The following is a 12,192-nucleotide window of genomic DNA, read 5'->3' as shown; positions in this document are numbered from 1 at the left end:
GTACAATGCTTACTTTACTGCAGTACTGCCAAGAGATGCTGATACATCAGTTCCTGATAATGTCGCAGGAATCATTTGTTTACCTCCTGTGGTCCGCCAACCACCAGGGAGACCCAAAAAATCAAGAATGAAATCTTGCCTTGAGAAAGGTGAAAATAAGAAACGCCCAAGAAAAGAGCATAAATGTTCTATTTGTAATCAGGTTGGTCACAATTGTAAAACATGTTCTGTTCTTTAGACAATTTGACTCTTTTGTTTTTTTTTGTTTCGGTTTGGACTTGTTTCTTTTTTCTGGTTAGACAATTTATTTACAGTTTGACTCGCTTGTTTTATTTTGTTTTGAATGAATTGTAACAAATCAATGGAGCAATGACGAAGGCCAATCCAAACCCATGAGCGCCTCCTCAATGCCATACTCTAGTACACTTATTTTTGAGAGCACACTAGCAAACATAGTATGCACTTGTTTTGTAAGGTTTTGATCACACTAGCAAACATAGTATGTAGATGTGAGTCAGCTTGGTACCAACGATTTAAACTTAAAATTCATAATCAAATTACACAACTTGTAGTCACCAAGTAGATAATGATTCCGAAACATGAAATGAGCACATAGCAGTCTAGGAAAATACTAAAACATGAAAATACTACAGACCACGAACCTCATCATAGATCTCAGCAGCTAACTTAATACGCATTGCCGGAATGCACTGGTCAGAAAGTCCTTCAAAACCACAGCCAATCGCCCTACACTCTATATACTTTAGAGCGTAAACACCACAATCACCAGGGTCTTCATTCTTGGGCACACTTTTGAGTCTTGAAATCCTGAACTGCTGTGAACTCTTCTTCCTTCCTGGAACCATTTCATTCAGCAATAAGGGAATCATCTTCGTGAAAGGACGACACTCTTCTTGAAGATCCGTGTTGCTCGGGACAACTGTCTGTATGCTGTCGTAGACATGGATTAGTTTCTTCTCAAAATCCACTTCTAAAGCGACCCAGTGGTTACCATTTATCAAGTGGCAAAAAAACAATCGATCCACATCCTTCACCCACTTTCTGTTGTTGGAAAAATCAGAAGGGTAATTGCCATTGAAGACCTTCTTGTAAGTTTCTGAGAACTCCCACGTCTGAGGATCATATTTCTTGTAGTCTCTGACCCACATCTTGACAAACCAGTGCTCAAGAAAAGCTATCCTATCTGAAGAGTATGGTGACGGATTCCTCATATATCTTTTATGAAACATAAGCATTGCAGATGCCATATGCTGTCCAAAATAAATGAGTGTGTGTTAGCCACAGACTTTAAGTTGATAACAGAAAAAAATGTGACACTTACAGAATCTGTTAGCCATCCAAAATCATCTGTTTCCCAGACATTTCTTGGCTTTATTAGCTTCATATAGAAGGGAGTTTCTACATCTTTATCACTGAAATGAATAAATGAAAGCTCAAGTTAGTTTAACAGTAATGAATTATTAAGAACAAATAAGCCACGTACCCAATACTTCGCAGATAATCCATTAGCTTCTTGAATTTTGTCTCAGCAACTTTAGCTAAAGGATCATAATGGGCTTCAGAGACACCTGATATGATCCTCTTCACAGTTGAATTACCTACATATGGATACACTTGAGTCTTTGTCAGCTGTGGCTTGCGTTTTTGCAAAGGTCCATCCAAGATTGATGCCGCCAACTGGTCTAACGTGGCATCTAGGGTGCAATATTTTTTCTTCTCTTCTGAATCAGACCATGTTCCAGTAGAATCTCTAAGTTGTGGAACTACATTCTTCTCCTTCTTAACTTTTTTCAAGCATCCAGCTGGTTTTTTTACTTGATTTTTTCCAGCAACCTTCACACCATCAGTGTCAAGTAGAATAGGAGACGTTAGCTTGACCTTGGATTTGTTGGCTTTCTTTCTAACCACACATTGTATTACCGCATCTGCATCATATGGTGTCTTGTCTTGGACCATCCATGACTATTTGAGTATGTCAAAAACAAGTATAAGTTAATTTTGAATATATAGTTACTTTAACCTGAAATAGACATACTCATAACAGAAGCAAAACACTAACCGGGTCGTTGCTGTTGACTTCATCTTCTTGGTTTTGAACGTCTGCATCATTTTTTGGAGCAGTAGTTTGCATCTGCTCTCTAATCTTAGCAATCTCTTCTTGTAAAATTGAGATTTGATTGCCAAGTACCTGCTCGGTTTGTCCAACTCTTGCATTTATTTTTGTGTCAATCTTTGTGTCTACTGCAGTCAACACCTTCTCAGCAACAACTGTGTCCATATTTTGAACCGTTGCAGTCAATGTCTTCACTGCTTCCATTAGGGCATGCTTGAATCCATCATCTCCACCTGAGTTAAGGCTGGATCCACTAGCCTGCTGTAAAACAGTAAGCAAACTCAACAATAAAATCAAGTAAAAAATAAAATAATTCCACCACGGCCTAACCAATTAAACTCAGCAATTCTATCTCGGCTTAACAAACTAAACTCAGTAATACATACAAGTAAAAAATTAAGTAAGCATACTCACTGTGGTTGTCCTCTTCGCTGGATTTTTTTTCTTCATACAATCATCTTCTTCACTCACAAAATTCCTTTTCTTTTTATTTGCTACTGGTTCATTAGCTGCCTTCAAGCTCCAATGCTTATCATCAAGCTGCTCATGTAGAATGTCTAAAATCATGTTATGAAGATCATCATCAACCTTGTGATCATCCCATTGAGGATATATGTCCGCTTCTGCCTTAACAACGAGATGTCTGACACGCACCTACAAAAAAAAATGTAAAAAATATTAGTATGAATAAATATAGAGAAGTGATGTATTTTCATAGGAGTTAACCATAATATAAGAAACTAACCTTCTGGTGAACTTTTTTCTCTTTTTCATAAAACTGACCCCACTGTATACGGCAACGAGATCCTGACCAAGAGAGAAGAGGAACTTGGTTACCCTCAATATGGTTCCCATATTCATGCCCAATACCAGGTATTGACTCATACAGCCAGATGAGAAGAGCATGTACACATCCACGAAGTGTATATTTTTTCTTTCCTCCAAACGAAACAATTTTAATTGAATTAACCAAGCTGGAAAATCCGACACGCCCCCAAGGATATCTTTCAAATGCTTCTGCGTCTAAGACTCTCTTTGCTGCTTCCAAAGGAATTCTACTACCTGGAGATATTCCAAGTATTCCGACAGATAAGACACATAGCAGGCCAATCATTCTTCTCTTCTCAAACGGCCAATTCTTAATGCGTGGGAGCAATGATCTCAACTCAGATAGCATCGGACCATGTGCAGCAGACACACCCATCTCTTCCCAAAATGGCTTATGATCAACCTCAACCTTATCATCTATGTTGAAAGGCTCACAATTTAAACCTGTTATTTCACCAAACTCATGTAATGAAAACCTAATTGGCTGTCCTTCTATCAGAGACCACACCTCATGGATACTATCGACTACTAGCTGGTTTGTAAGTAAATGGTGAACAGCTTGGGCAGACCAGGTATAATCGAGGTCTTTGAACCTCAGAATAACTCCAACAGCTGATTCTTTAATGGATTCCCATGCATCTATGCCAACTGATTCCTCGACCATCTGTAAACTTGCCAAGTGACAGCTATGATTCATGCTTCGATGTTGCAATGGACATTTTCCCTCCTCATACAGCCTTTTTGGATATGTTTTTGGACAGTCTGATGTACTCATCTCTCTGTCAAAAATGTACAATGTAATAAGACAGACATGAAAAACAATATTTTCCAGAAACATATGAAAACTGAGTTAGACAATTAGTAAATCAATGATACAAAAAAATAAAAGGTTTCTAAAGACACAGAGCCGACCTTTGATGTCAGGAGATATGAATATAAGTGATTCAAGCGGAGATGAGCTTCTAGGAGTGACGAAATCAACAGAACCCAGAATTTCAGAAAGGGGATTTAGGGTTCGTCAGATTTCTGTGATTACAGGATTACTACCCTTGTGAATCGAAGCATTTAGTAGAAGAGAAGGGTGAGAAGAGATTGGAAAATTTAGAAACCAACAGATTTAAGGTTCAGGTCGGGGAAGGGGGGGGGAAGGAGAAGGGGTTTCTTCTGGGATTTTTTTCATCGTTGTTTACGATGGTGAGTTTTTTTTTTAATTTGTTACTTTTCCTTTTCTGAGAATTTTTATTTTAAAAATTGGTTTAATTCTTTTAAAATTAGGGTATTATGGACTTTAACTCACTTTTTCTATTTTTTTTTTTTGGGTATGTTATTCTAGTAATAAGAACTAAGATGTGTGTTATTGTAAGTAATTTCCCTAAAAGAAATATGTATTCCTCTACGGTTTACAGAGAATTAATGTGTGGTTAGCTGTATGTTAGATACCAATGGTGGAGAGGTTTCTTAACCATATAATTACTTTAAGACACTTAGAGATAGTGGCTGTAAAATTGGAATACATCTATAGAAGATGAGATGTTCTCACTAGCAAAGAATGGTACATTGAACATTGTACCAAAGCTTCAATGGTAAAAATCATTGGGTGCAAATGGGTATACAACAAGAACCTGAGGAAGAGGCACCGGTGTAAATCTAGGCTAGTGACAAAGGGTGTCTCCAAAGAGGGGGCATCAACTACAATGAGATATTTTCCACAGTTGTTAAGCATGTCTTCTGTTAGGATCATATTGTAGATTGTTGATTCAAAGGATTTGGAGCTGGAACAATTAGATGTTACTAGGAATTTTCTCCATGGTGAGTTGGATGAGGTTAAACTTATAAGACCATTTGGTGGAGAATTGTTTAAAATGAGCTGCAAGACTAATGGGCCAGGTGATTGATTCGTAGTCGAAGTGAAGACGTTTTGATGGTGAATTGAGTTGTTCTTCGCAGATGCAAATCTCAGCCATTCCATTACAACATAAATATAGTTGATGTGAGATCAACAAAAACTTGTTGGGAATGATATATAAGCATATTACTTCGAGTTGAGTAGTAGCGTGAATTTTCTTTATCTTTGTATTTTTTCTTAAAAGTGTAAAGCGAAAAGTTTATAAATACTTTTTTTTTCTGGTGAGTGAATATTCTGGGAATTCCAATGTAAGTAAACTAATGTCGTTTTGACAGCGAAGGCCGAATACGACAAATCACTTGTGTTCTTTGAATTTCTTTCTCTAATATTCTTATCATATACTATTGATTCAATTCCAGAAAAAATGAGTAAAACAAAGTTTGATATCGGTTAGTGAGTGATGCGAGAGTATGAATTAAAAGGTGATTTTACAACACATATCAATTACAATTACAAATGATGTACATTTTTTTTTACAGATGATCAGGGGCGGACGTACGTTGGCCAGTACGGGGTCACCTGACCCCGAGTAATTAAATAAAATCGGATGTGTTAACGTACAAGTCGGGTTAGTTCAGTGGCGAATTGTATGTTCACCACAAACGCAGCGTGAAGGTTCGATCTCGCCCAACTTGAACATTTCTCTTTCTTTTTAATTAGCTTTCTCTCATTTATTTATTTGCGGACCCAATTATTAATGAAATAACTTTTTATGTAGTTTATAACTGTTTTGTTCGTGAATTAAATTAGTTTTGCATTTGTTTTTACATTTTCTTTAAAACAACTTCCTATAATTTTTATACAAGAGTTTATTACTGTTTCTTCTAAGATAAGTTAAGTATTTTCTTTTGGACAAAAAATATTGCATAGTAATTTGAAGTAACATTATAGTTATTACGTGATTAATATATAATATTGTACGTAAAATTTTAGTATTAATTACATATTTAAATTATTATAATATTTTTATAATATTGTGCCCCAAACTAAAAAGGTTTCTAGATCTGCCACTGTAGATGATGTACATGATTCATTATTTTCACTAGAAACCTTTTCCGGGCTACGCCCGGAGTTAGACAATTGGAAATGTATTTAATCTAGTTTTTTGCAATGTAGATGACATGTTATTTTTTTGGACTTATGTAAACATAGAAACTTGTGTGTACTTTTTTAATTCCCTCAAGATTTTTTTCTCAAAAAGAGTCGTTGTATTCAACAGGGCTAAGTTCTTTAGAAATAAATAAAAAAGACAATTTATCATTTTTACTATATAAAAATACATATAGAAAAATCAGCAAATGTGAAATGAATAAAGAATAATTAAATATAAGTTATGATCCAAGTATTTTTTTATTTTATATATTAGATTATCATGAAAAAAAATTATTAATCATAGTAGGTCCATCTGGTTGCGATAGAAATGAACCATGTATTACACGTACAAAATATGAGAACATACTTCATCACTATTCTAACATAGGAGATATTCAAAGATTTATATTTTTTGTTTGAAATCAGTGAACTTGCACTATTTTAGTTACATATAATATTTGTAATTGACAAAATAACTAATTCAAAGGTAACATCTTATATAATTTAGGATATATTTGGATTACATTTAGATATCGAGCATTGTCTAATTGAGATCAATTATCTAATCTCTTCTAACTTAATATCCGTTCAGTACTTTTACAGACTCAATCTGATTTAGGTTATAAGATTTTGAATCAGCGGATTTGGTGCCGGATTTTATACCCTGCTCTAATATAGATGACATGTTATTTTTTAACAATTTGATTTGATAAATTTAATTTAATTTTAAATTATCAAAATACTTAATATATCAGAAAAAGACACATAATATTTGAAATTGAGGAAATAAATATATTCAAGGGTGACACCTTATATAATTTCAGATATATTTGGATTACCTTTACATATTGGGAATTATCTAATCGAGATCAGTTATCTAATCTCTTCCAACTTAATATCCGTTCAATACTTTTATAGATCTAACCTGATTTAGGTTCTAGTATTTTGAATCAACGGATTTGGTGTCGGATTTTATACCCAACTCTATTATAGATGACCGCGTTCACTATGAAAATATTTTATTCATTTTTGTAAACGTCTTTTCTAATTTGAATATGATAACAAATAGAATATTTTTAAAATATTACCGTCGACTGAGTTAACTTAAACTTCTTTTTTTTTGTCGTGAGTTAACTTAAACTATTTCTCAGTAATTTATGTTTGTTTCTTAATCACAATTAGTATTTCCTCTGTATATTTAAATTAGAACTTTGATTATTGCGATATAATTGTTTTCACAGTTATAGAAAAAAAAGGTTAAGTTAGGTATGCATATTTTGAAATTTGAAATTTTTTTTGTTCAAATTTAGTATTGCTATCATATTTGAAAATGAAAGGAATTATGTTATCCACAAAACAACTGTAATTTTCAAAATAGATGTTACTAAAAAAATTTTAATTAAAAGTGAGCTTATGCTGCTTGTTATATTTCTATCATGTTAACTCGGCTATTACTGGAATTTTCTTTGTTGAAATGCCACGAAAAGTTGTGAAAGAATGTACTTGTATTATTCTTTTTAATTTAGGTTAGATAACCACACACTATAACTTATTTGTTCCTTGTACGTTATGCAGCATGGAGATGTAATTGACGGGTACTTGAAAAAGAACTACGATTAAACCAGAAAAATCATTCTTGTGAATGCTATATTAAGTAATAATTATTTTGGTACCATCAACGTGTTGCAATGTATTAATCATAGGACTCGTCCTATCTACAATACCTGACCAGCAAAAGCCTTGAGGCTTTGTTTTCCCACTTCGTTACTGCTCAAGCTGCTTTGGGGATTCGGGGAGACCACATTCATAACTATTTTTTCAATCTTCACAGGATCGGTAATCATAAAGCCCTTATTTTTCCTCATTGTTATTGTTTCGGAACATCTATACTCAAGTTAGTTGATGGTGGATATGATGGAAAAAAAAAGATACAGATACTGCAACCTAATGAAAGATTCTTTAGTTTAGGACATGAGCTCCTCTTCCCAGAGATGAGGCAAGCTTACAATCTGACCGGTTTGGCTCTGGTTGTAGAGAAGTGCATTTATAAAAATATGTTACAAACAGCTAATATTTCACCAATTTCCTTGATCAAAAGTCTGGCTTCTTCTGCTGGAAGCACACAAACAGCTGGAGTTGGATGCAGAGCAGCCAAGATGACGTTAAACTGTAGATAAAAACACAAAGGAGTCAAACCAACTGTGAAGAAAAGAAAAACCTGGAGATAACATTCACAACCCTTAACTTAAAGCTATCTAGATGATCATGCTATGTAAATTATTCAAATACTATTATCTCACCTTGTCATCTTCTCTCCTCAGCTTCTCCGCCAATTGAGAATATAGGTGCTGCAGTCTTGCAAGCTTCTTCACAGTTTTTTCTCACATAAAGACTGAAAGGAAGAAATATGATAATATAACATGTGTCAGTACACTTGTTAAAGAGTCAAAATTCAAACTAACTATAGACAAAAGGTTTAAAAGATGCAGAGCAATAGGAATATCCGGAAACTCAAGTCATCTTTAGGGCTGCAGCAATTTGGTAAACCAAATCAGTATGCATATCCGGAAATTTCAATGAAAAAAGGGCTTGGGATTATGTGATTTTTTAAAACAGTAGAATTAAAAACTCACCTGGTTAGTAAGTAACGCTATATCTCGATATCACACGCAGTTGAAGCAGCTCGAGGCCTAGTTGCAGTCAAAGCTTCACTGCGGACGCCTAACCGGTTCCTTTGGAAAATCCTCTCAGGTGATTGCACAAAGATGTATGTCAAACAAAATGCACATATCTTTAACAAAATTTCTTCAAGATATGTGAATCAAACATAATTCACCAAGAGACTACTTATATACATATCGTGTTCCCGATAAGAGCTGGTGCACCAGTTAGTTGCAGAGAGAAGTGATAAGCATCATGCCCTTCACTCTGTCAAACAATAACAGAAAGCATCAGTTAAGCTAATCATAACAGTGCAAGAATAGAGACGGACACTGGTCACTAAACTACCTTACTAAGAGATGAAATATTTTGCTTAATCATCTCCAAAGCCTTCTTTACAGCAGTGTAATGCGATCCTTTTGTGGGAACATAATTCTTGCTAAGAACATATAATCCTAGAGACTCCCTATACGTAACCTCATAACAACAGAAGAAACCTGACACAACAAAATTCTCTTTAGTGTAAAGACCATTCAATAACTTAAAAGCAGATTTTGTTCTAGGTTTACCTAAAGCATAGTCTCTTAAAGTTCTTCAGTAGTATTCTCCAGTGTCCAGGACAGTTCATTGTCCCAAGTAAGAGTTGCAGCCAACGTTGAGCTTCCACCAAACTCATTAAATTCAAAACTCTTAATCTAAACATTGTAACTTATTAAAAAAAAACAAAGCCCTGAAATTCCACAGGACCAAAAAAATAATTAACATACCTGTTTCGAGCAAGCAGTGAGAAGAGAACAAACAACGTTTAATCTGTAAAAGCTATTAGATGAGTTGGCTTATCGTAAGAACCAAAAAATTTCATTGGAGATAGAATTAAGAGAAATGGAACAGAGATATTCAGATATCAAACTGTTTCCCTCTTGTATTTAATCAAGTCTCTGAATATGATACCTTGGCTCCCCATGTCAGCACTCTACCATTGGATGCAACTTGTGCAAATACATTCTGTCATGACACAAGAATGAAACCCATAAGCCTAAAGCATTTATCTAATTCAACATCTCAAACCAAAAGACATGATCTATTGTTACATGTAACAGAGTGAAGAACTAAACACATTACATAACGTTAACGGCAAGGAGGACATTGGTCCACCTCCGTCCACTGCTTGTGTTTCTCTTGGATGTCTCATGGTTTGATGATGACCCCTCCTCACCTCTAGGACCTATCCTACTCTCTCATCCACTAAAGAAACATACATATAACGAAGATCTGATATCATCTCTGGAGTGAAGAAACTTAGCCCTGTTGAATACAACGACTCTTCTTGAGAACTCCGTTCGTGCAGCATCATAGACTTGCAGCAGTATCTGTCAAAAGCAGCAGAGAGACAGAGAGTCCAAGACAAAATGAGATAAATCTTGAAAGCAGCTATGATCGTGATTGAAAGTTGAAACCTTTTTACAATTAGAACTGCAAAAGAACTAATCACAAAGCACACAGGTGAAGAAAGTTTAAACCTTTTTTGTTCCAAAGTTCTAAACTTTAGGAGAAAAATATAAGAGAAGAAAGTTAGCTTGAACCTGAAGGGAAGAGCGGATATGGAAGCCAAGTCGGAGGTGACGGCGAAGATGGTCGCAGGCGTGTTTCGATGTGGCGGTTGCGTAACCCCGAAACACCGTAGATACAGATTCCGGTGGCCAGAGATTATGTTGAGATAATGACAAAGGTACCATCTCCGTTCACGTTTCTCAGGTTCGGAAAGGAAGAATAGAGATGGAGATCGTCTCCTGCGCAACAGAGAATGAGATAGAGATCCTCGTGACGGTTTGGTGGTGCGCTCTCTGATTAGGTCTCGTTAATGGGTTTACGGGCCAACGCGACGACGATGCTCGATCGCGCTCTCTCCTTCCGCCGATCTCTCTTATTCCGGCGAATCCGGCGCCGACGAATCCAAGACCAAGCGTCCCCACATCTACCTCCTTGCCTCCAATTTCCTCTCTCGGATCGGGCACCAGTGGTGGCCCTGCCTCGGCTCTCCTCTTTCTCGCGCTTCTCTTCCTCATCTCCTTCGCTAAGAAGAGATTGATTGCGAAATTGATTGTGAAGAATAGGATGAAAAAACTTAGAAGCTACGGTTTGAAAGTGAGAAGACGAAGTGAATTGGGGATGAGGAGAAGAAACTCGCAGACTCGCGACTTAGTTAAAAGACAAAACCAAAACAACGACAAAATCGAAACACATTCGACCCATAACCCGGAAGTGAAACAAAGCCCATTCAATTGTGATTTGAAGCCCAACCCAAAAATAAAGAGCTATGATTCGAGGATTATTTTTGATGACGTGGCATAGCTAAGAGTTGAGATTATTCTCTTTTAGTATTGTATTGATTAGTTTCTCTTTGTTTGAGTGTTTATAAAACATAAAATATTCCAAAACCAAATGGGTTGAAGCCCAAGGAGAAAATCTAAGCTCAAATCACACTCCTGATCTATATACAAGAAAAGATGATTATACTACTAACGGATACTGAAACAAATTTCTTATATTGTTGTTTAATATTTGAGTGGTACATAACTCCACGAAGCTAAATCTTTGAAAATCCACTTTTAAAAAATACTAGAACTGAGAGACAGAAGACTGATATATGTGATGTCGCAGAAGGTAAAATGTGGAAAAGTAGTTGTATTTTATGGTTTTTTTAAGAAACAAACAACACTTTACCACATTAGTAGTCTAGCAGTAAAATAAATATGTATATATAAGTTAAGAAAGAAAACATCTTGTTATGAATTACAAAACTCCAAAATGTTGAAGTGGTCCAAAAGTCTTAAAATCAAGACAGATATATTTCATTCACTCTGATCCATATAACTTGCCACAAAAGGTTGAGAAAAATATGTAACTTGTAGCTCAACTTATCGTTGAAGAAAATAGCTTTCTATATTGTATACAGTATCACAAGATTCCTTCTTTTCTTTTTAATGAAATTTTATGTAAGTTTTAAACCAGATGACGATTCCACGACAACACTAAACCAGATGAGTTATAGGTCTTGTACGCATGTTTAGATGTTACATCAATTAATATTTAATAATATGGTTATTATGGTCCATAGATGATTTTTTTTTTGGATAGTTGGTGTGTCTTTTTTTTGGTCAAACTTTGGCCGAGCACGATTACGCATGTTTATTATTACTATTTTTTCTTGGATAGTTGGTGTGTCTAAAATTGAATTTACGTTGAAATCTATAGTAATTTAAAAGTGATTTTAATCTACTGCAAAATTATTGCATTAACAAGTAAATAAAACTAGCATTTTGAACAAAGTAATCGTGGTTTAATGGTATGCGGGGTTTGGATTGCTAAGTAATTCAGATTTAAAGGCACCCTTACTATATTCTATCATGTGGTTACACGGATATGGATTCTTTTTTTTCTGTGATCTATTTGAATATCCAAAAAGAAATTTATATGTGAACTGTATTTTTCTTTGAAAATTAGTCTGAGCTCTTCCATAGATTCGGGATATCCTTTCGTTAATTAAAAAAACTAGTATTTTTACTTAAGT

General features: G+C 35.2%; 1 protein-coding gene and 2 long non-coding RNA genes across 6 annotated transcripts; all 3 read right to left on the bottom strand.

The window, feature by feature from the left end:
• Positions 1 to 504: 504 nt before the first annotated feature.
• Positions 505 to 4,288, bottom strand: LOC106362109. Of its 3 annotated transcripts, XM_013801931.3 has the most exons (7): positions 3,875 to 4,288; positions 2,880 to 3,741; positions 2,549 to 2,788; positions 2,081 to 2,395; positions 1,505 to 1,983; positions 1,343 to 1,433; positions 505 to 1,271 (listed from the first exon to the last, which is right to left on the bottom strand). In XM_013801931.3, the coding sequence occupies exons 2-7, from the start codon at positions 3,735 to 3,737 to the stop codon at positions 648 to 650; spliced, it is 2,607 nt and encodes an 868-aa protein (XP_013657385.1). In that variant the 5' UTR covers positions 3,738 to 3,741; positions 3,875 to 4,288; the 3' UTR covers positions 505 to 647. The 3 variants fall into 3 exon arrangements, with proteins under 3 accessions (XP_013657385.1, XP_022564021.1, XP_022564020.1); XM_022708300.2 differs by lacking the exon at positions 3,875 to 4,288 and having other exon boundaries at positions 2,081 to 2,392; positions 2,880 to 3,867; XM_022708299.2 differs by lacking the exon at positions 3,875 to 4,288 and having other exon boundaries at positions 2,880 to 3,866.
• A 3,509-nt stretch (positions 4,289 to 7,797) lies between these two features.
• On the bottom strand, positions 7,798 to 8,313 carry LOC111200506. The gene is made up of 2 exons (XR_002654160.2): positions 8,261 to 8,313; positions 7,798 to 8,127 (listed from the first exon to the last, which is right to left on the bottom strand). It is a non-coding gene; the product is annotated as an uncharacterized LOC111200506 (long non-coding RNA).
• A 45-nt stretch (positions 8,314 to 8,358) lies between these two features.
• On the bottom strand, positions 8,359 to 11,814 carry LOC106417817. Of its 2 annotated transcripts, XR_007316261.1 has the most exons (7): positions 10,205 to 11,807; positions 9,744 to 9,991; positions 9,573 to 9,626; positions 9,389 to 9,431; positions 9,191 to 9,281; positions 8,970 to 9,118; positions 8,359 to 8,888 (listed from the first exon to the last, which is right to left on the bottom strand). It is a non-coding gene; the product is annotated as an uncharacterized LOC106417817 (long non-coding RNA). The 2 variants fall into 2 exon arrangements; XR_001283455.3 differs by having other exon boundaries at positions 9,191 to 9,431; positions 10,205 to 11,814.
• Positions 11,815 to 12,192: the final 378 nt, after the last annotated feature.

The sequence above is a fragment of the Brassica napus genome, chromosome A9 (assembly GCF_020379485.1).
Source record: "Brassica napus cultivar Da-Ae chromosome A9, Da-Ae, whole genome shotgun sequence".
NCBI lineage: Eukaryota > Viridiplantae > Streptophyta > Magnoliopsida > Brassicales > Brassicaceae > Brassica > Brassica napus.
This window is presented reverse-complemented; position numbering and strand designations above follow the sequence as displayed.

Coding starts and splice junctions, on each gene's coding strand:
- LOC106362109 (XM_022708299.2), bottom strand. CDS start 3,800: ATGTTTCTGGAAAATATTGTTTTTCATGTCTGTCTTATTACATTGTAC. Junction 2,396..2,548: donor CAGCGAAGAGGACAACCACA/GTGAGTATGCTT, acceptor ACTGTTTTACAG/CAGGCTAGTGGATCCAGCCT. Junction 1,984..2,080: donor AAGTCAACAGCAACGACCCG/GTTAGTGTTTTG, acceptor ATACTCAAATAG/TCATGGATGGTCCAAGACAA.